Source organism: Brassica oleracea, chromosome C3 (assembly GCF_000695525.1).
Source record: "Brassica oleracea var. oleracea cultivar TO1000 chromosome C3, BOL, whole genome shotgun sequence".
In the NCBI taxonomy this organism is placed as follows: Eukaryota; Viridiplantae; Streptophyta; class Magnoliopsida; order Brassicales; family Brassicaceae; genus Brassica; species Brassica oleracea.
The window spans coordinates 29,253,574-29,277,448 of NC_027750.1; the positions used below are offsets into that span (position 1 = coordinate 29,253,574).

Here is a 23,875-nt window from a genome sequence, read left to right on the forward strand (position 1 = left end):
TCTTCCTATAAAAAAAATGAAAACTATAGGTGGTTTGACTATTGTACATCGATCGATGCATGATGTAAGTTGACTATATAAAACTTGAGCATGATCATTTCAAACTAAAGAATATGTAGGTTATATGCATTTGTTATATTGTAGTTAATATATTTTAAATATTACATAAGTCAAGTGATTCACGTTTTCGTAAAAATAAAATTCAAGTTCATTATTGGGCCGTACTCGTCCGTAATAAGCTACGTTAAATATGATGTATTTTTAGGTTCATTTAATGACATTAAGTTTAAATTTCATTAAGGAAAACTCATTAATTTAACTTGAAAAGACAAGCATGAAAATAGGTAAGTTCATTTAATGACATTAAATTTAAATTTGATTAAGGAAAACTCATTAATTTAACTGGAAAACACAAGCATTAAAATTGGTAGTTTAATTTAATTCTCAGTGACATGAAAGTGTAAATAAGTTAGAAAACTTAGGGGTATTTTTTAATGGATACTTTTCTTTTAATAATATAGATTAATTTAAAATGGTTTGGATCTCGCCTTAGTTATTCTTGGGTTCACCCCCTAGGGTGAACCTAAAGGTTTACCCAGTTCACCAACCAATAAGATTTCATTATTTCAAATTCGATATCTTTTAAAAAAGGAAACAAAATATTGGCAAGTTATATTATGTTTTTAAAATAAAAAAGTAAAAAAAAAATAGTAGTTACAGAAAAAAGAATTAAATTTTGTTTTTTTTAACGTCGTCAGCAAAACACTAAACCCTAAATCGTAATCCCTAAACCCTTGGGTAAACCCTAAACCCTTGGGTAAACTCTAAACTCTTGGGTAAACCCTAAACCCTTGGATAAATCCTAAACTCTAAATAAAAACACTAAACCCTAAAACTCTAAACCCTAAATCCTAAACCCTAAACCCTTGAGTGTTTTAGTGTTTAGTGATTTTGATTTAGAGTTTAAGATTTATCCTAGAGTTTAGGGTTGATCCAATAGTTTAGGGTTTAGGATTTAGGGATTAGAATTTAGTATTTAATGTTTTGCTGACTACGTTAATTTTTTTTTTTTTATAACTAGTACTATTTTTTATTTATTTCTTCTTACCTTTTAATTTTAAAAAGATAGTATTAATTTGACAATATTTTGTTTCATTCGAACCCAAAAATAAGTCATATATATATAAGTTAAAGACTTCAAAGTTTGCTATCACCTGAAATCATCTGCATCAGCTATTCTTTGGACTCTCCATTTCTTGATGGGCCATTTGGACAGTATAGCATTGCCATACTCAGGCGCCCAGCTTTCAGCAAACACATACTTCATACCTATAGCAGAAGCCAAATCCGATAATGGCTCCATACGCTTCTCTTCCTCTGCTTTTACATCTTGCAAAGCCAATATGTCTGCATCCAAATCTCCTAGCAACTCAGCTATGCTTCTTCTACTGTTGTATCCGTTAAAGCTTTCTTGATCCCACCAACAAGAAGGAAGACACACAGGTGATCTCATCGAGTTACTTCCTCTGTTTTCCTTCCCCTCGTTATCATCTTCCTCTCCCTCCCCCACGCTTAGAAAGCTGTAGCTCTGTGCTAAGGATATCTCGTTGTCTGGGAGGTTAATACAAACCCTTGGTTTCTTGATTGCAGAAGAATGTAACGGAGACTGCTTCAGAATCCCTTTTGGAGATGGGCTTATAATGTTGTTGTCATCTACATGATCAAGCAAAGTTGTTTCCTCCATGTTTTGCACGACGGGTGCAAGTGAGAACATTGCCACGTTGAACGTTGCAACACGGATATGTCTTCTGGAGTTTGATCTCAGATGGATCGAAGACACTTCTGTTTCAAGGCTCTCTGTTCTTCGAGCTCTCCTTAACCTCCTGACAATAACTCTAGCCCTCACCCGTTTCTTGATGACCCATCTAAGTCTTGAGAAAAGGAAACTAAGCTTTCTTCTAAACACACACAACATGTAGTCTCTTAAACCTTTTTTAGAAATTTCTTAACAAAAGACAGTCACACAAACTTTTCATTAACAGTAAGACTATATCATATATGATCAATGAAGAGATGAGATTGTAAAGTGTTTATGAGGAGAAGGGATGAGCTCAACTGCTACAGGTTTGGTGGAGAATAGATAATTCACTCAATTCTGTTGAGCGTCTGACATCTAAAAAATGTCAAAACCTGCTACAAGAAAAGAGCAGCAAGAAACCAAAACCTCACCAGTTCATCAACCTTCTCCACAAAATTCTCTCAAGTAGGTTAAACAGAAAACTGCCAAAAATATATTATATTTTATACAACCAGGTGACTTTCATGGAACTGTGGGTTTACTTTAAACTGTGTATTAATGTATATGTTTTATACGTATCATCAGATTTTGTGATTAAAAATTATGTTCAAACAAGATATTAGTTGACTTTTTTCAAACAAGTTACCAACCCTGGGACCAACACATTTTCCAATTTGTTTCGCATTTATTGATTGATTTTTCCACGTAAAACCTTAATCACGATTGATAAATTTTCTATAAACAATAAGTTTTTTTACTTTGTTTTTCTGGAGCTACTCGTAATAACAATATTACACAACCAGAAAAGCATATTACAATTCAAAACTTGTAAGAAGCAAGGGAGAAGGAGACGATGAGAATGAATTATCTTAAAACATGACGAGACCATTGAAACATGAACTTATATAGAGGTTCCTTATTAAGCTGATCTGTAATCAATATTTTTTTTTTGGTAAAATGTAATAATATTTTGAAAATTTTAATATTTATTTTTTATTTTTAAAAATCTGAACTCATTCTCAAAACCCAACTCCTTAATTCTAAACCCTAAGTCTTAGATTAGTAAACCGCTCTGTTCTAAAAATCGGCCGCCTGGGTGCTACGCGTCACTCTTCCACCCCGATCTATGTCAAATCGGTTTAAAAAATCGGATATCCGATTTTCTCTGCCTAGACCGCCTAAATGACCACCTAGCCGCCTAATCTATTTTTTTAATTATTTTATTATTTTTATTTTATTTTTAATAATATTTTTATTTATTTATTTGATCTAAAATTTTATAAATATTATTTATATTCATAATTTTGGTGAAAATTACACTATATTAAGTTTATATATTCTATTTGTGTGTTTTATACAATCTTAAACATGAAAATGAATTAATGTTATACACAATTAAAGATTAACATGTTTTATAACATAGTAAACAATCTAAAAATTCCGCCCCACATAATTTCCGATTAGTTTCCGATTTTTTTTAGGCGCTAGGCCCAGCCCGACCGCCCGACTAGCGCGTTCCCGAACAGGGGTTAACCCTAAGGGTATAAACGCATATGTACCGATCAATAAAATCTCTTTCGGTCATTTTCCTCATCGGAAGTCTATTTTTTGTGAAAATAAACTAAAAAAAAGGCTATTTAAGGGAATTTTTATTTTTAATCATAAGTACAACAAAAGACCTAAGATATCCCTAATTTTGAAACCAGAGGTCTCTTCTCTTCCAAGGTAAAAGAAACACTAACTTTCTACATTGGCTTAAGATGAGCAATTCATGTCGCATGAACGAGTCTTGATCTTTCCCTGTAATTGTTGATTTATCTCAAGATATGAAGAAAGTCTTATATGTTTAATGTTCTTTAAAAAATATATTAAACCGAAAAAATCAGTGAAAATATTTATACAAAGAAGTATTCGGACAAGAGTGCGGTTGAGATTACACCTATTAAACCCAAAACTGACGCAAAATCTGCAAACTTATTTGATGAGCCTGAGAAGAAGTAGATCTTGTGGCTACTGCTCTCTCCTCTAAAGCCTCTAACAATCATAGCCTACACATAAACAGAGAGTTCATATTTGAGCTTCAGACAAAGATTATCAATGTAAATAGCTAACAGAAGCCTAATGATGTTCACCTGAGATATTTGCTCGGCATGGCGGAATATATTCTTGAAGATCCGGCGTATGAAAGAAGCAAAAACTACAAAAAGAAGTCACTTGTAAGATGAGTTTCAGATTAAAAAAAAAAAGAGATAGAAGAAACTTGGATTCTTACTATCAAGTGTCTCAAGAACAGTAAGCTGCTTCCAGTCTACTCTTCGAGATACAATTCCAAGCGCAACACTTCGGACCTTTAATGTAACAACAAACGTTAATGTGGTTAAAGGAATGTGAAGCTTAGCCAGGAGATGTATGTGTATAAAAAGAACAAAAAGTTGAAAAAGTATTCACCTCATCAAAAACCAAATTAATGAATCTAAGTGAAAGCAGAAGCGTGAGGATGATTTCACCAACAGGGACACCTATATATGTCAACGGGAACAAGAACCAACGCATAGCTAGCGCAAGTTGCTCCGGTGTTGTGGTTGCAAGGCAGATGCTAGCACTTTGGAAGATCTGTGACAATAAAAAACAAACGTTTCCTCATAAGGTGATCTAGGGGAAAACGTTAGAAGTAGAGAACCGAAGACTTGCGATGAAGGTTAAGCATGCAGCTGTGCTTCCAACAGATAAGCCTTTCCTAGTGAACTGTAAAGGTCCGAGCTTGAGCAACATGTATGAATAACCGGTCAAAGACATGGGAAGATCAGGCAAGCCTGTGAGTGAAGATGGTGGGGTTCTTGATTGGAGCATTGGGGGTGCACCATCTGAGCCTAGACCCAAGGTTATGAAGAGGATGCCCGAAAGGAGTGAAACTCTCGCCAATTGATCCTATACATGAAGAAAAGTTAAGAAACTCAGATAGATCACAAGATAGCAAACTCAAGAACAGTAACATTCTAGTCATCAAAAGCCGCAAAGAATCAGAAAGAAACAGAGAGAAAAAGAGAACTCACCATCCAAACTTGTCTTGGGAGAACAGAGATTGACAAAAGAGCTGTACATACAACAAGTCCCAAACGCACAACGATATTTGCTCTTGCTGGAAGAACTACTAGAGTTAATAGCCATACCTGAACATTTGAAAATACCATAGTAAACATACATAGATTGTATTAAACTACTGTAAACAACACAACAGTCCTCGTAATCCAACAAACAAGAACTCTAATAACAAACATTAAACTATGAATGGATCTGAAACAAACCATAGCTAGTTGCTAGAGCCTCAAAAACCAATAAATAAAACCGCAATTAGCATCATCGTTGTAAGAAGTAAACGCGAGCTCACTTCATGAAAAGATTCAGAGTGCTACTATAAACGCATTTCTTCATCAGAATCTAATCAAACTTGATAAAATTAAGAAGAAAAGATTGAAAATTTGACCAAAAATCAAGAATTTTAATCACCAGTTTGATTCTAGGATCCACCGAGTGCAAGAACGTCACAGGGGACGATATGAACTGACCGATTGGACTTCCCGTCGCGCTCGAAATCAATCTGAACACATTCTCGGCTCCGAGTCCCGGAATCGGTAACCGGTTCACCCAATTTCCGGTTTTTCCTCCGTCTCCGTCGACTGTGGCTCTAACCCTTTTCGCGGCCGGAGTCCCATGAAGCAGAAGCTTAGGGATTGCGAAGCTTCGGCCGATGATTGGAGCTGTTAGATGACGAATTGGAAGTTTGGGGATTAGGTTTACGGGGAGCGAGGGGTGTGGAGTTGGAAGATTGGAGAGATTCATGAGTGGTTCGATGTCGGATTGAACCAGACATGCCCTGGACATTCGGTCCTGGCGGGAAGTTATATCTACTTTTGGTGGTGGAGACTGTACTCTTTGGGTTGGTTCTATACACTTAAAAACGGTTTACTTCGGTTTGTTTTTGTTATACCAAATTTGGATTCCGGTTCTTGTTCGAATGTGAGGTCAAAACTGTATTGAATTTTCTTACACACTTCCAAAATCTCTCCTCAAAGATTTATAATGATGACTCGTAGCGTGGGGTGTTGTGAGATGAGCGCCAGGTTTCAGCTCTTTTGTGGCTTGTTTACCCATCCGTTAATTAGCTTCTCTTGAAGCGTCGTTATTAAGGTTTGGTGGTTTAGTTGGGTTCTTCTTTTTCGTTCGGATTCCGGTTCTCGTTCGAATTTAAGGTCTGGATCAGTACTTAGCATGAGTATCTGCTCAAAGCCAAACCAAATTCAAAACCAAGGCATACATAATTTGATAGAACATATGATTATGAAGTTATAAATCTCTGCTCAAAGCCAAACTAAATCCAAAACCAGTACATATATTATTTGATAGAACGTATGATCATTCTCTAGGAGCATTTTTGGCAATTTTTGATATCATGTAATAAGATGGATCCATAGCTTTTTGAATTTTCCACGCCGATCGGCCCAAGCTGCCGGTTGTTTCTAGCACTTTTCCGGTGGTTTTACCAGCCTTTTCCCCAAAACTGTATCCTCCCAAAAAATGTAGAAGCATCTTACATTCAACTCAAAAATGATCCCACAAAACACACCAATATATGTGTACATAAATTCAATCTCAAATTCGAGAATCACAAAGTCAAAATGTACCTCTTACTAACAAGTTTGGAAGCAGCCATGGATGTGGCAGAATGAGTTTGCATCTCTGCAGCTTCAGCAGCACCAAGTATTTTATCTATTGATCGCATCAAACATTATACAATATTTTTTTTATAAATTAATAATGTTGGGACTATAGTATTTTATTAATTTATAGAACTATTAAATTATAAAAATTTATTTTTTAGATTTTTTCTATTTTAAAATATATTTTTTTGAAAATAAGAAAATATTTGATTCTACCATATATACATTAATTTAATGAAATGCTATTTTTATGGTTTTTATTATATGATTTGGTGTATATAAAATATGTTGTATAGAATTTAAATGTAGTTTTAGATATAATTTTACTAAATATCATCAAAATATTAAGAAAATATAAAAATAAATTCCATTATGAATTTAAAACAAATAATGCAATAGTTTGTTTATACTTATATAAAATGTATCTAGATATAGATTATTATTTTATTATTTTAATGAGGCCTTATATTTACATAAGATTTCTAAAACCGGTCCAATTTGGAACCAGATAAATTTATTAATTTATTATGTTTACTAATTTATCAAATATTAATTTATAGGTTTGTACCGTATATGTTTTATTTGTTCAAATGTTGCCTCCAAAAACTTGGAAAGTAATAAAGATGAGCAGGGAGTGGCACTTAATGGAGCTATTTTACGCAACTTACCAAAAGAATCAAGTGAAGCCAAGAGAATTTCTCCTGGGGCAGTGGATAGCAACGCCTTCCCTAGCTTCGATTTAAGCACAGGAGCCATCATCAAACCGCTAATCATATCTTCACCGTCTAACACCGTTGCTCCTATCGTCTCGCTCGCCTTCCATAGTGTCTCCACTCTATATACAATACACGTAACATTCAACAAAGGAACCATTATTTAGCTAATAAAAATGAGACGAGAACCAAAATTTTATTATTTGATTTAATATATACTTTTACCCGTTTTGGAGAAAAGAAAACAACAAAATGTGGTATACCTTTCAATATTTGTGATGATATTATTTTTCTTCGGAGTTCTATTGTTATCACCTCCATTTATTTGTGCTTCATGATGATGACCACTCTGTTGTTCCTCAGTCTCTTTTGTAATAATTATTTCATTTCCTCCCTTCTGAACCTGTTTTTATTAGATCAGTTATAAGTTATTATAACCATATTCGATCTCCATGTTCATATATACACGTGTTTTAAAAATCTCAAATCTGACAATGAGAAGAGACATGTATATACGGAAAATCCGTAAAGTGAAGCAAGCTATTCCCATAAATTATACAATAGTATAATATACAAAACTTTTAAAATCTATCCACATAACACCCACCTAGTTATCTTACTTTTAAATATGATAAGTACTTCCACTTATGATCAACCGGTTTTTGAGTTAAAAGCTCATGATTCTAATAAAAATCATTTGGATTCATATTTGCATTAGCATCACCGGAAGGAAGCAGTTATATGAGAGAGAAATTACACCTTCTTAGAGAAAGAATTGCTACAACTGAATATTCCTTTGATGATATGACCTGATCCTTCAGCGATGGCCTTGGCCACAGCGCTTTTGTATTCTTCCGCATTCGGCGAAAACTCTTTCCAATCAATTTCATTTTTAGTCTTACTCAAATATGAAAAGCAAGAATCCTCCCTCATCAATTCTTCAAGAACCTCAATATTCTTTAAAATGTCTCCCTCTTCGCCAGAGAAAGTCACTTTGTATCCAAGTGAATCACCGTCTTTGTCTGGAAGCGTGAAGAGGTACTCACGAGCGTTGACTTTAACCATCGGCTCTTCCTTAACCACCGGCCATTGAAGGTCAAGTCCGACTCTGACAAGCATTGCTAGGGTCACGTAATCGTTTGCAGAAACTTTTACAAGCTTGAACTCCCCGGAGGCGAGCTCTAACGGTTCGGATGCATTAACGAGATGGACTATGCAACCAGGAATCTTCAACAAGACTTCTTCTTTCATGTTTTGGGGAGATGGGTTTTGTTGAATTGATGAGGACATCTTGTCTTTTTCTTATTGCAGTAGTACTTAAGTTTGGTCTGTATGCAGGCTCGTTTAAAATAATGTTGGAAGATTGATCGTAATAGGGGTGATCGGTTGAGATTTATTTTTGAATCAGTAGACTTTATCAATTATGATGTAACTTTATTCTCAAAAGTTAAAAACTACGTCAAGTTTCTATTAAATTTAATCAGCCATGCTTTAAATTTATTTTTTAAGCTACAAAAAAAATAAAGCAAACTTTTTTATGTATTTTAGGCAAAAAACCTACTTCTTTTTTATAGGCTGCAGAATTTACAAAATGAAAAAACTATCTATAATATCAAATAAATTAGAAAATTATAATAAAAATATAAAAATATTTTTATTTAATTTTGGAATTTTTTATAAATTATTGAAATATTTTAAATAACTTAAATATTATTTACATATCACATTTCAAATACCATTAAACTTTGATAATATATATAAAAAATTATTGATATAAATTATTTTAATTGATAAAAAATAATTACTTTATATGTGCATCACATATTTCACATATTTTATTTTAAAATATCTACAATATATAATTTACATCTACAATAAATTTAACTACCCCAAAAGTTTCTCTAAAAAAAATATACAGTAACAACTTTACTGTAAATCCTGAACAAGTATGTAGATCTCGCGTTTAATCAAAACTCTGTACGTTGATCCGTCATTTTAGTTATCTAACATGTAAAACACATCAACAACTTTCTTATGCATGAAGTGCAAATGATATCCCAAACTTTTAAATTAAAATTGAGTAACATACATAAAAAAATTTTGTTTTTATATGTTATTTTAACATGAAACAAAACCCGCACTTAAAAAAAACGGATCAAAATCTAGCATATTTTAAGAGTGAATTTCGTATATAAAAATAATATTGCAATTTGTAATCCTATACTATATAAGATGTTACCAAGATCTTGTTCTTACTAAATCATCTAAATCATTTGTTCTTACTAAATCATCTACAACCCCAAAAATCTCATTGTCTATTATCCCAAGTTTTTTTATTGTTTCATCATTGCTATCTTTACCATTGAATATTGAAGATAATCACTTAAACCATTACTAGCACTCTAGCAGATCCTATCAATGGCCAAATAAGAAGTTAGACTATAAATTATGATAAATTATAGTTTGATGGTGGAACTAGTAATTTGTTATGATAGGAAGTAGGAACCATTCCATAAATGTAATGGCTGGAACTATTCCATAAATGTAATGGTTGGAACTATTCCATAAATGTTATAGTAGCCTAGTAGGAACTATAAAACGGTCTTGAAATTTTCTCTTTTAACGGCAAGTTTTAAATATTTTAAATTTTTTTGACCAAATAAAAATATTTTAAAGTTTTAACTTAAATTTATCGTATTTATTGACAATATCTTGTTTTCACACTAATGGAATTTCTAATTTATGATGATCTGAAACATCCCATTTTCTTGCCTGTTTTTTTTTGGGTCTATTTTTCACGGTGTTGATATCTAGTAGGTTTTGTAGGCCAATGACGAGCCTTAACCCCAAGTCATGATTATTGGGGGTCTTTGTTCTTGGGTCCTTAATACACATATATTTGTATGTATATATTATATATGCGTATAATATGTTATGTGTATTCGTATATAATATATACATACAAATATATGTGTATTAAGGACCCAAGAGCAAGAACCTCCAATAATCATGCCCTCAGAGCATGATTATTGATAGGTTCTTAAGGTGAGGTTCTTATCAGAATATAAAAATCCGTCTCTTAACTTTTAACTAAAAAGGCTAAGAAACGGTTCTTAAATAAGAGTTTTAAGAGATGTTTCGTATTGTTTTTAGTTAAAAGACGGGTTCTTATATTCTTCTAAAAATCCCACCTTAAAAACTTCCCAATAATCATGCTGGTCCTTAGCAAGAAGCCAACGCTTCTAACTTTACAACTTTCTCCCTTTTAGTATAGTCCCAAAATTTTTATCCTAATCTGACATAATATCAAATTTTTTTTAACAACCAGAGAGACTTCACATGCTTCCATTCTTATTGGAGGACACTAGTAAAGAGTTTAAATCAATAGAAACTGGTGTTCAAACAAAAAAAAAAATCAATAGAAACTAAAGGCAAAAGCAGAACGTGAGTATGTTCTACAATAATGGTATAAGAAAGATACTTTTGAAACAACGAACTATTTCTCAAAAAATGACGACAAGTCAGTTCACTTCACTTTAAGGAAATGTCTCTAACAATGATCTATAAATTACACAGGTTTTCACAATTTCCATTTACTTCCCAATATAATTAACCCCACAGCTTGATTGATGCTGATGAATCTATATATAGCTTCTTAAGGGGTGTACGATCTTAAAAAGAATTTTGGGTTCGTTCTTATGTAGAAACTAGCTTGTACTCCTCATCAGATACGCTACCACGCATCCTAAGATGGCGCCTGCCACAACCTGTATTTCAACCTCATAACTTAGCTCTGTGATCGTAGCATTAATAACAGATACTAAAGTTGATTGCATGGTGAATACAGGGACTTGAGCTTATCTGATTCTAAGTGTTATAACACAGCCATTAATTGGAATACAAGTAGTCGAAGAAGGCACAAGATACCAGAACCTTTGATAGACATGGACTGCAAAATGTCTAAATCATTTACTAATGAGTTCCACAAACCTGGATAGGAGTGTGGCCGAGCAGTTCACGTAAGGGTTTAACTGTAGATAATGGATGCTCCGGAGGGAATTCACAAACAATTTGATTAAGCAGCTGAAAAAAAAGTTTTTAGCTTTTTGGAAAGACAAGGAAAACAGAGAGAACTGGATTAATAAGTTTCCTACCTCAGCTTGACGACCAGCATGAAGCCTGACCCCAGAGGCATCAAACATTACCTGCAGACCAAACATACCAAAGGTAGAGAGGTAAGATAGTTTGGTTTTAATATGTGATCAAAGTGACTGTTCGCGAGGAAAATGTAGTAATTAAAGACAAGTGTATGATAAATGTGAGATGCTAGTGGAAGCAAGCTGTTACTTTGTATATCCAATGTATGTAAACTTAAAAGGAAATTAATTAGAAATGACACAAGGACACACTGTAAGAGACATTTGAAGTAGAGAAGAGAGAAGAGAACTCTCACAACGAAAGCCAAGACAAGAGCGATGGCAAAAGCGGGTGCTCCAGCACCTTCTTCAAGGCCAACGGAAAGAGCCAAGGCAGTGACAGTAGCGGAGTGAGAGGAAGGCATACCACCAGAACTGAGCATACGTTTAGAGTCCCATCTCTTTTCTTTGTACCTACAAAAAATCTAACATACAAAATCACAAAAAGGAGCCAACTTTAAGGTTCTGATACAAAGAGGGTAAGCAAAAGTTGTTCAATTCTACACAATCCAATCCTAATTAGAGCTAAAAAAAAAAAAAAAAAAAAATTAGTGAAAACTTTGAGGAACTGAGCAAGAGCCAATGCGAGAAACGCCGAGAAGATTGGAAGGTTGTGAGGGAGCAGATTCTGCGACGGGTGAGAGGATCCGTACAACGCCCTATTACCGCCGCCGGCGTCCGCCACTGTCATCACCTCGTCCATTCGCCTCGCTTCCGATCTCTCGTTTCGATCAAATGTCAAACAAAAAAAAGCTCAGATCTTTTTTGGAGAAATCAAATCTTTAGTCTTTTGTATTATTCCGTAATTCTGAAGGAACAACAAATTATATTATAATTTATAAAGCAAATAAATTTATTTTATTTCCAAATAATTAATGTTTAAGATTTTTACGCATCAGTTAAAAAATTAAAAATTTTTATTCAGTTTACTTCGTTTTTGTATAAAACAACAATAATTACACCAAGTTAGACCAATAAAATTATACTGTAGAATATAAATTAGTAATACTAAATAAATTTTAATTTTTGCGTAGAAACTAAAAAACATCAGTTAAACCGAAACAAAAAAAAAAATCTTTAAAAACATCACTTAAATTAAAATTTTAAAAAGGAGTAAGAATGAGTAGTAACTTAAAATTAACAACTAAAAAGGAGTATATAATTTTATTTATACAATTCATTTCAATTAGTCTTTTGAGTAACTTAAATTTTTTTTGTAAATTATAAATTATTACTTTGACCACAATATTATTCACGAGTTTTTTATATTGTTGACCAAAGTTTTACCATAAACATTTTTTTGTATTGCTCTCTGGTCAATCAATTCTTCATCTATACACTTACTTTTAACGATATTTAATGATAAGACAAAAAGAAAACATAAAAAATTTGGAAAAAACTTTCTTCCAAAAACCTATAAAAACCATCCTTTAAAAAATACCATTAAACAAATCTCATCAAAAAACTTGTCAAAAGGTTTCAAAAGATGAGCCACTAGTATGTCTCTTTGAGCTACGTTTAGTAGCCACTAAATCCGGCGTCTGATCAGCCCTCGGCTCCTCCACAACCATCTCATCCTTTACATTATCCGCCGCCTTAAACACTGGATGCACATACGCGTTTTGAAGAAACGTTTTCAAGTTTAAATTCGGTTCTTTCGTGCGTTCCAAGGTATCTTTAACCATTGCATCCTACGGAAAAAAAAAAAAGAAACATCATCAATACCAAACACACAAAGAAAGGAAAGAGACAGTAACTAACCTGTAATGGGTATCTGACAAAGACTGGCTCATAGCGTCCTTTGCAGAATCTGTGGAACCCTATGGTTAACACAGGAAGTATGAAAAGCAATGGAGTCGAACGAGATGCATGTTTGGTGCTAAGTAATCCCATTAAAAGAAGCTGAGACACGATCAAAGCAATCACTATACGTCTATGAACATCAGGCCAGAACGCTCCAGCACTCTCATACTCTTGGTTATACACATTTATAATCTACAAACAAAGAGGCAAAGCTGAGTCAGAGATCTAAGTTTCTTGGGCTTGAGATAGGGTTTAGAAAGCAGACCTGATGACGGTAAACAACATAAGCTAGGGCAAAGAATACGAGGATAAAAGGTAGAAGGATAGGGCTAACAGCTGCGTAAACAAGACCAAGAATGAAGTAGAGTTGTATCTGTGGTTCACCAGTATTAAACCCTATAGTTCCAGGATCCATTGCTTCTTCTCTATCTTTCTCAGTTTTCACAAGAAAGAAGTTCTTGAGATGATATATCACCAACGGCTTCAACCTGAGTATTTCTCCAGCAACACCAGCCCATCCGTCCACCATTATGTAAGTTATAAAGAAAGTGGCTTTCATCGGTATCGACACACCGATAGTCTTAGGGATCTCGGTTGCAGACTGGTTCAAGAAGCTGTTAAGCTGTTGAAGTGCAGTACCGGCGATAATGCTGCAGAGGAAAACGTTTATGAACTGGAACATGTAGTACCTGCTCGCACATCTTCTCTCTAGTGAAGATTTACTTATGAATCCTTCGAATTTCGACATGAACATCAGTATGCTAGGGAGGACAATGAGGAAGATTTTCAATGCTATACCGGGGAGGAAGCCTTGGATAAACGACTTAATAGCTTTCCTGTCCACAAAACAAAGATTTTAGCATCAACGAGTAAAAGGAAGAGAGAGTTAAGGTGTAGTGTGAGATTGTTATTACATTTCGATGAGAGGTTTCAAGAACGGTACAGCCTTCTCAATGCCTTCAATGTTGGCTAGTGTCTGCACGAATGCTATTGGGATCATGAAGAAGAAAGTGAGGAAGAAGAAAGCGACGGCTATCACTAGTCTTCTGATAGTAAGGTGGACATAGGGTAATGCAAGATTGTCCCAGTAGATGTCTCTTGGCTCTGGAGCCCACTCTGTAAGCCACTCTGTTGGGTTTCTTGACTGTTGAGTTTGAGCGCAAACTACTGCTCCCCAACGCCTTTTGAAAGATACAAAAGCTGCAGGGACGAGTGACTTTGTGCTGCTTGTTACCTTCTCCTTCTCTTCACTTATCTGAAAACAATCAAAGTAAAGTGTGATTATGAAGGCAACCAGGTGATCAAACACAATGAGTTTGGATAGGGGGGGGGGGCTTTACTTTTCTTGTTAGGCCCTCGATTTTTTCGGTGTAGCGATCGATTGCATCAACTTCTTCACCCCAACAGCCAAGAAAACCCACCTGGATCATGGTAGTAGAAGGATTATATCAAGATTCAACGAAAGATAAGATTTACTTTCAGTTACCTTGATCATTGGCCTTTTAGATGGATTCCTAGAGTGTTTGTTTTGGTAGTAATCAAGCCAGTTCTGACATTTCTTCCTCTTCTGAACCAATTCAGACAGCTTGTTTGCGTTGTACACAGCCTGTTTTGTTGAAAGAAAACATGAATCAAACCAAAAACAAGAATCCAAATGAATCATCCTTAGTAAGATCAAAGTTGTAACCTGGTAAGTGAGGTAGTAGTCTGGATGATTGACTTTAAAGAAATGCTCAACAAGCTCACTAACTGATTCATCAGGATCTGGAGGAATGTTCCTCACCAGGACCTAGATTAATCAAAAACAAAGGGCATTTAATATTAAAAATGTAAAACAGAATTGACCAAGAAATTGAGAATTTGTGGTTTAACTGTAAACTGGTCAGGTCTCCTTTGATCAGAAGCAAGAAACTGTAGCCTCATGGAACCAATAATCTTGTACTCTCGTTTTAAGACAAAGCATGTCCAGAAACTAATCACATAAGCCATACACAAATGCACCCAAAACCTGTTACATATATGAGCATAGAATATAATCAATGACGAATATATCAAAACAAATCAAAAACACTGACTTGTCTTTATCACCTAGATGATCCATTTGGTATATTTGATATAGAGAGTTTATCAATGTCACTGAAAGTTAGGTTCTGTAACTTATCCAACGTCGTGTTGGTCCAGTTAACAGGCACCATTACCGTGAAAGCAAGACATGCTATTGGGAAAAAGATCTTCAACCTGCACTACAAACCCACATTGATCATAATCTTGAACTATCAAACATATTTCAGGAAAAGGGTTTTGAGTGATATTTATGTATACCCTAGTAAGTAAATCCTCAGATAGACGACAGAATCCAATCCTGCGTGGTCGATGAGCTCAGGCTCTGGCATTCTCAGTGCTTGTGGCATCCAGTTCAAGAATTTGATGTAAGATCGAAAATCCAAATTGACAAACTTGCTGGCCAAGCCACCTGTTTTAATGGGGCTACTCCTTAAACCCTTGAGATACCATTTAGGGAAATAAACTCTGTCATTAACAGGTTGAAGCCTAAGGATAGCAAAGGCGATGAAGAAAGCGAATGCAGTTAGAATGTTGATGACTGCTGCAACTCCAATATCGCTTAGTGTAGCCATGACTTTCAAGAATGAATAATCTTCCTGACAGTAAAATACACAGAAAACAAGGATGAGGTTTAAGAGCTTTGAAAAAGGGTTAAGAGGTTTGCTCGGGTTTCTTACAATCCAAGGACTGATTCATATAATACAAGGAAATGGTTATATTGGTTGTGGTTTTTTATTATAGTTTTTCTTTTTGAGAAATTTGTTTTATTGTCATTCATGATTTCGATTAAAAAAATATTCAACAAAAAAAAACTAGTTTTTGAGTGTATTAATAAATTTTAATGGAAAACCAAAATCCAGATTTTTATATTTTTCAGAAAAATATATTTTGTCAGAAAATATATTTTGTCAGAAAATATAATAATTTAAAGCAAATAATTTATATATCTTTTTCTTTTAGATAACAATCACAACACATGCTCGTGCACTTTTAGTGGTAAAAGGATGTAAATCTATACGTATTTTTGTTTATAAATTGTTACAATACTTTGAAATAAGTCACCCTTCAAAATTCTTTTGTAAAACTATGAACTAAAACAATATCGAAAACCAAAATATTAACAGCGAGAACAAAAATCAAAAACTACTCAAACAATCAAAAATTTAGCATAAATCTAAAGATCTTGAATCAACTGGAAAACTTAATTGAGATTAACTTTATTTACCTTCTCAAGAACTTAGCGACGAATCTCGGATTGTTGTTTGTTTCGGTGAAGTCAAACAAAGTTGAGGATGGAAACGATGAAGACGAATCTGCAGATTCTGTTGAATAAGAAGAAGGAGAAGGTCTTGAATCAGAAGAAGAAAGAAAATCATTAATAAAAGAATGACAGATTATTTTCTATATGTGTTTTTTTTTTGTGGGAAATCGATCCAAGATTCAACTCTAGTCAGATCTCTGCTGATTCTTACGTTTTGGGTGTTACTAGTAAAATCATCAATAAATGATACTATTAAATTAGTTCAGCATGTGTCACCTGGCCGAAGTTATTTTTGTTAAATAATTCAAAGAAAAAATAATTGTTTTTGTTGTTTCAAATATTCACTGTTCGTTGACGATAAATATATATATACAATGTCCGTTACTGTTTCCTTTTCAGTTTCTTTAAATAAATTTTACAATAATGGTTATAACTTAGAATTTATAAGCCTCATAGGTCAGGCCACGTTAACATGTTCATAACGGCTATATTTTATGTTTTCCCTTTTTTTCTGACGTCGGCTCTTGTTTAACGTTTTTCGATATTTTATTCCCCGGTTCTTTCTTTTTTTATTCCCCGGTTTTCAAAAAGTTGAGACAAATTGTCAAAAAGAAAATCACCGTTTGAAGAATGATTTTAATCTTTTCTTATGTAACCTGTGTTTTTAATTCCCGCATTAACTAGTATATAAAGAGTTAGGATCAATCCACTAATCACCAATTGGTTTTAAATTGGAAATTCATAATAAACCATAATCAATGTTTTTAAAACCGGTCCGACCCGATGGTTGGACCGGGTTCAACTATGAACCGAGTATATAACCGAGTTTGATCTAATAATTGGTTCAACCATGAACCAATCACATAGCCGGATTGGAACTTAAAGTTATTAAACTATTAAAACTATCAAAATCTATAAATCATGCATATGAACATAAAACTAGTTTGTATTTATAATTTTTTATGTTTAAAAGTTATTTATATTTTAATTATGTATCATATTTACTAACATTATTTTTAAATTTATATACTAAAAATATATAAAACCAGATTATTGAATCAGGTTTGACCGGTCAAACCATATTGAACCGTGACCCAACAATTCTCTGGTTCAGCTTCCGGTCCGATTTTAAAAACATTGACCAAACTCTAACATGGTATCAGAGCCCATATCCTAAATATGCTAAACTTCTAATTAATATAACTTTATCCGACCGGATATAAATGTCGTAATTAACTCGTTCGACCGAGTATAACTGTTTTAACATTTCGGGATTTCTACCTGATAAGAGTCATCATCTCGAAGAGGGGTATTAGAGATAAAGTATCCCACATCGAGAATTCAATGAGACATTAACTAATATATAAAAGGTTAGTGTCAATCAACTAATTACCAATTAGTTTTAAGTTGGAAGCTCATAATAAACATGAATCTAACATTAACTCTTACAAGCAATGAAAACGGAACAGAAACGTATATAGATAAGAAATTTACGGACGACAAAAAAGAAAAAGATAATTACCTACTTTATATATGTTGCAGAAACCAATCAATGTATATCGTTACTCTTTTGTATTTTCTAATAAAGAAAAAACTAGATTTTTTCCTTTACTATGTGCAGTAAAAAAATTTAAAATATTTTCTTAGCAGATAAATATAAATTATATTTTATATTTTTTTATTAATATTGTAAAAAAGATTTTCTTATCAATATTTTAATATAAATTTGATTTAGTTAAACATAAAAATTAAGATAAAAATAATTTTGTTTGTTTGAAATTATATTTAAAAATATGCATGTATATATTTAAAATTATAATCTTAGATAGATTTTTCTATCTATTTGTTTTAATTAAATATATTAAATAAATTTGTAAAAAGTTGCATGATTATCAAAAATTAAAATTAAATAATATTTATAAAATTTGTAGATATATAAGAAAATAATTATTTTTACGATTAAATTGTTATAATTTTCTTTAAAAAAATTGTATTCATTTTTGAAAATTTTACTAATGAAATTGTATAATTTAAAAATATATAATTAAATGATATTTCAAAATTTGTAATGCCATATTTGAATATATTTATTTTAATGATGATTTATGAGTTATTACCATATTCTAAAAATATTTCCAAAAATATAAATTGACATTAAATATAATATTTTAGTTATTACCATATTTTAAAATTTTACAAAAATATAAATTAACGTTAAATGTAATTGTTCACGTCATATTAAACTATAAGCCATATCATCCATTTTAGTAGCCATGTCATATTATTTTTGTGAAATGATTGTATAAATGACATGTGGCAAAATCACTTATTAAATAATGTATATAGGATTTACTATGATTTGATTGGTCTGGTAGAGAAAAAAAAAAGAGATTCAGATTTTGCTTTATGACGTTTATTTGTTATTTTATTATAAATTATAAAATTATTATTATAATAATTTTACAACAAATAAATTTTTTTGACATAAAAAAAACTTTCTATCACTCATACAAAAAGTTGTTCTTGAATTTTAGAACAATCAACATAAAAAGGATCTTTATAAAATGATTTTATCACTTCTACCTAACGAAGGTCTTCTTTGTGGATGAAAAGGTACTCATATTTTCTTATCAAATAATTTTGTTAGTTTTGGAAAAGGGAAATCAATCTTTTCCATTTAAACAGAATATCAGCTCTATTAGTTTTCTCAAAAAAAAAAAATTTCATTTATATTTTGGAACTATATTGAAGTGTTGCAAAATATAGGCAGATTAGATGATAATCCGCGCATGCCAGGGGCGAACCCAAATTTTTTTTTATGTGGGGTCATAAATGTGGATAAAATTTTGTCAAAAAACAAAAATATTAAGAAAAAGGGTCACTGAAGGGATTTGATCCAGGGTTTGTTAATTGACATAGATATATAGTATAAAATTTTATTATTGACACTTATTTTTTTAACATTTTTAGATTTGCTGTAACAAATTTTAACATTTTTAGATTTGCTGTAACAAAAATTTAAACTATTAATCACAAATTTTTAATGTGAGATTTTTTAATACAAATTTCAAAATTAAAATATTAAGATCTGAATAATTTTTCACTACAAATTTTGAAATTAATATATTTTTATATAGTATATAATTTATTTCAAATGATATTAATATATATACATATATATAATATGAATATCTTTTAATAAGACTTCATATTCATACGATTTATTAGGACTTAGCTTTTTATCCGATACCGGAACCTCTATCTGAATCTGATCCGAAAATCCGAACCAAAGTAGCAAAATACTCGAATGGTTATTGAATTCGGAGAGATTGGATATTTAAACCTAAACCGGTAATATCCGAACCCGAACGGGTAACATCCGAATCCGAACGGATATCTGAAGATAACCAAACATAAGTGTACTTAACCCTATATTTCAAGTTTACTTCTCTCATTTTATTCAAAATATTTATATTAGAGTTATTCTTGGGTTCACCTCCTAGGGTGGACCTCTAGATTCATCAACCAATAGGATTTCATTATTTCAAATTCGATATCTTTTAAAAAAGGAAACAAAATATTGTCAAGTTATATTATGTTTTTAAAATAAAAAAGCAAAAAAAATAATAGTAGTTACAGAAAAAAGAATTTTTTAAAAAAAAATTTTTAACGTCGTCAGCAAAACACTAAACCCTAAATCATAATCCCTAAACCATAAATCATAAATCCTAAACCCATGGGTAAACCCTGCACCCATGGGTAAACCTTAAACCCTTGGATAAATCTTAAACTCTAAATAAAAACATTAAACACTAAAGCCCTAAACCGTAAACCCTAAATCCTAAATCTTAAACCCTAAACCCTTGAGTGTCTTAGTGTTTAGTGATTTTAATTTAGAGTTTAAGATTTATCCAAGAGTTTAGGGTTTACCCAAGGCTTTAGCGTTTTGGATTTAGGGTTTAGGGATTAGGATTTAGGATTTATTGCTGATGACGTTAAAAATATTATTTTTTTAACCACTACTATTTTTTTTTTACCTTTTAATTTTAAAAACATAATATAATTTGATAATATTTTATTTCTTTTTTTAAAAGATATCGAATATGAAATAACACAATCATATTGGTTGGTGAACCCAAGAATAGGTCTTTATATTAATGAAGCACATTGCTCAAAATTAGATACTATACATATAATAATGTACAAAATCATTTGCTACTCACTTAAAATACATATCAAGCTCTTGTTTCTTGCATTAACAAAATCTCATCTAAAATTTCAAAACAACAATTAAATTTGTGTTTTTTTATTTTAAAAGTTTTATCTCCAAACCTATTAATAATTTAATTTTTAAAAATTAGAAACCAGTTAAGTTAAAAGTATATTTTAAATACAAAAAAACTTAAACAATGAATAATTTTTTTATTTTTCTTCAAAATTTAAATATCCGAACCTGACCCAAAATATCTGAGCCAGAACATAAAATACCCGAACATGAACTGAAGTGTAAAAATATTCGAATGTATTCTATACCTTTATACTGAAATACCCAAAAATCCTAAATACTCGATAGAAACCTGAACATGTATCCGAACGCCCACCCCTACGATATCTGATCATTTGTATCTTGTTTGAAAAAAAAAAAAAAGTTAAACCATTGATCACAAAATGTTCAATGTGGGACTTTTACTATTTTAGTAATTCATAGTCGTTTTTAAATATTTAAAATTTAAAATATAACATATACGAAAAAATCTAAATTTTTTATTATATGATTAATGTGATTGTTTAATTTTTTTTAATAATAGAAAATTAAACAAAAAATGGAGGATACAAAAATTGTTATCAAATATGTAGTATTCATAATCATTAATTATCATATATATGTTAATCATATTAGGTAATTTCGTAGCTTTTATTTAAGGAAAAAATATTATTTTGTACACTATTAATTAATTTGATAGTTAATTTAATAAAAAAACATAGTATATGTTTATATAGTCCAACTTATTTTTCTAAGAATTCTAAGAATTATCCTCGTGATGAAACGTGATTACGAAAATATGTTGTAGTGCTCCCAGATTAATATATAGGGGATTTTTTTAAAAGTTTCATTCAGTTTATCACTAATAACCTTTTAATAATATGCATCCATCTATATTATATTTCTAAATATATGTTGTACAAATGTATTTCTTTCAGCCCTATTGAGAAGTTTGATCATGCATGAAATTTATCAATCATTAATATTAAATCCTTGTAGTCCGTTCAAAATTTTAAATAACAATGAAAGAAAACTAATTTTACACTCCTTATGTTTATTAAAAAGTGTCACTTTGACTCTTTACACTTTAATTTATGCCTGAGCATTTTATCCGGACCCGAAGATCCGACCGACCCCAAAAATCTCGGCTTGGATAGAAACTGAACCGATCTTTTTACCATATTGGATTTTGTTGTGGAGGATCCATAGGTCTTAGACCTGATCTGACCCAAACCGAAACCCGATGGGATATCCATATTATTTGAAAGTATCTATTATGAGACAGAGAGAGTATGTAATACATAGTATGTATTATGTATTAGGATTATAATCTCATAATTTTTGAATTATCAATATTGCATATCAATTTATAATATTGAGTATCATCTTCATATCTGGGCTGATTAGGAAACTACATTTAATTGTGGTCTTAGTATATATGTAACTAGGTAATAATCCGCGCCTTGCGCGGAATGTGATTATTAGTTTCATTATTTTTTAATAAGGAGACATTAATCTGTTTAATCTGGATATCGGTTCGGTTTTAAGTTGTTTTTTGGTTTTTAATCTCCTAAAATATAACTATCATTTTAAATCAATATTTATTTAGTTTGTTCGGTTAAAATGTCTGAAGCTTTTGTTTTTTTTCCTGTGATAATCAAAAATTACTATTATTTGTTTGTTTTCATGTTATGAATCTTAGATAGTCGTGATGTCGAACCAATGGTTTCATATTATAGTTTCTAAATGGATAATAGTTAAAAAAAAAAAATTATTAAGACAAATAATTTTACTACAATTTGGTCGATAGTAAAAGAAGCATTAAGAAAAAGAATATTTTAACTTTCAAAAAAATTAGATATTTCAGTTATGGTAAATACTTAGTTATAAGGTGCTCACGTCAATGTGCACATGTATGTGTATGTAAAAGTATATAAATATGGTTGATAAATATATAAAGATACCGTTAATTAATACTCCCTCCGTTTCTAAAAGATGTATGTTCTGAAAAAAAAAATTGTTTCAAAAAGATACATTTTTTACTTTTTCAATGTATGATTTTATGAAAAATTGTAAGTTTCAAAAAAATTAATGGTGTTTATTGAATTTCTATTGGCTAAAAATTATGAAAAAATGTTATTCACAAAAAAAAATGCATATTTAATAAGTTTTCTTAATATATGTGAAAAGTTTAGAATATGCATCTTTTAAAAACAGAGGGAGTATTAAATAACGTTTTTTCAAAATAATACATGAAAAATAAAATTCTTAAAATGAAATTATTTAAAAACAAAAATACTGTAAAATTTATATAAACTATAATATATAACTTATATATAATTCTTTAAATATATGTATATATATATATATATATGCATATAACAGATCAAATTGGATATCCGTTCCTATAAATATTGATATTTGTGATTTGATTTTTTTTTTACGGATATTGCATTTTAGTTTTTGATTTGCTTTATAGAGTAACGGATATCCAGATTTTTCGGTTCGAATCAAAATGGATAACGAATCGAATCAAAATTTATGAATAATTTGTCCAGCTCTATTCGTAAACAGTAAAAATAACGTAAAAAAAAACATGCATGTGAGAACGCATTTATTACGATGCTTCTACACGTGACATGTGTTTATTTTAGTATGAACGCATTTATTACGATGCTTCTACACGTAACATATGTCCAGTTTAGGGTGAATGCATTTATTACAGTGTTTTCTATTTTAATATATAAGGGATACACAATTGTTTACGAGAATAACACAGAAAATTAAATGATCATTATTTGTTCACAGCATTATGGCAGACTTGTTCTAGCCTGGAAAGAATATCCGTCACAATTTCAAAAATTTTAATACTTGAAAGAAAAAGAAGAAAAAAAATCTGATTCATTTCAGTACAATCAACCAATCATTGGCGTAAGATGCTGAGATTGTCAACGTCGAACTTGAAAAATTTATTATAGAAATTTATAAAAGTGTCAATTGGTGACGTTGGAATATACATACATACTGAAGCATCAGGGTGATGATTGCTTAAGTGGTT

At 31.4% G+C, this 23,875-nt stretch overlaps 5 protein-coding genes across 7 annotated transcripts in view; all 5 read right to left on the minus strand.

Annotated features, from left to right (window-relative positions):
* LOC106333086 overlaps positions 1–2,252 on the minus strand; it is a 4,108-nt gene extending 1,856 nt beyond the window's left edge. The window contains exon 1 of the mRNA XM_013771568.1: positions 1,215–2,252. Within this exon, the coding sequence (XP_013627022.1) occupies positions 1,215–1,975 (761 nt within the window). The 5' untranslated portion in view covers positions 1,976–2,252. The remainder of the gene's footprint in view (positions 1–1,214) is intronic.
* Positions 2,253–3,643: 1,391 nt separating this feature from the next.
* Positions 3,644–5,707, minus strand: LOC106331536 (protein ABCI12, chloroplastic). Its single transcript, XM_013769914.1, has 7 exons — positions 5,306–5,707; positions 4,852–4,968; positions 4,490–4,726; positions 4,247–4,411; positions 4,071–4,146; positions 3,931–3,995; positions 3,644–3,846 (listed from the first exon to the last, which is right to left on the minus strand). Exons 1-7 carry the CDS (start codon positions 5,678–5,680, stop codon positions 3,694–3,696), a joined length of 1,188 nt encoding a protein of 395 aa, XP_013625368.1. The 5' UTR covers positions 5,681–5,707; the 3' UTR covers positions 3,644–3,693.
* A 504-nt stretch (positions 5,708–6,211) lies between these two features.
* LOC106330326 lies at positions 6,212–8,480 on the minus strand. Its single transcript, XM_013768814.1, has 5 exons — positions 7,989–8,480; positions 7,493–7,632; positions 7,185–7,351; positions 6,481–6,565; positions 6,212–6,356 (listed from the first exon to the last, which is right to left on the minus strand). Exons 1-5 carry the CDS (start codon positions 8,478–8,480, stop codon positions 6,212–6,214), a joined length of 1,029 nt encoding a protein of 342 aa, XP_013624268.1.
* Positions 8,481–10,693: 2,213 nt separating this feature from the next.
* Positions 10,694–12,211, minus strand: LOC106332500 (uncharacterized membrane protein YuiD). The gene is made up of 5 exons (XM_013770964.1): positions 11,972–12,211; positions 11,683–11,840; positions 11,384–11,434; positions 11,220–11,312; positions 10,694–10,996 (listed from the first exon to the last, which is right to left on the minus strand). Exons 1-5 carry the CDS (start codon positions 12,126–12,128, stop codon positions 10,937–10,939), a joined length of 519 nt encoding a protein of 172 aa, XP_013626418.1. The 5' UTR covers positions 12,129–12,211; the 3' UTR covers positions 10,694–10,936.
* Positions 12,212–12,839: 628 nt separating this feature from the next.
* On the minus strand, positions 12,840–16,748 carry LOC106332413 (CSC1-like protein At3g21620). Of its 3 annotated transcripts, none has more exons than XM_013770873.1 (11): positions 16,518–16,748; positions 15,551–15,884; positions 15,317–15,466; positions 15,101–15,236; positions 14,916–15,017; positions 14,715–14,834; positions 14,569–14,649; positions 14,143–14,483; positions 13,494–14,064; positions 13,187–13,420; positions 12,840–13,116 (listed from the first exon to the last, which is right to left on the minus strand). In XM_013770873.1, exons 2-11 carry the CDS (start codon positions 15,862–15,864, stop codon positions 12,895–12,897), a joined length of 2,271 nt encoding a protein of 756 aa, XP_013626327.1. In that variant the 5' UTR covers positions 15,865–15,884; positions 16,518–16,748; the 3' UTR covers positions 12,840–12,894. The 3 variants fall into 3 exon arrangements, with proteins under 3 accessions (XP_013626327.1, XP_013626328.1, XP_013626326.1); XM_013770874.1 differs by having other exon boundaries at positions 15,386–15,466; positions 15,551–15,888; XM_013770872.1 differs by having other exon boundaries at positions 12,841–13,116; positions 15,551–15,888.
* Between the last annotated feature and the right edge of the window lie 7,127 nt (positions 16,749–23,875).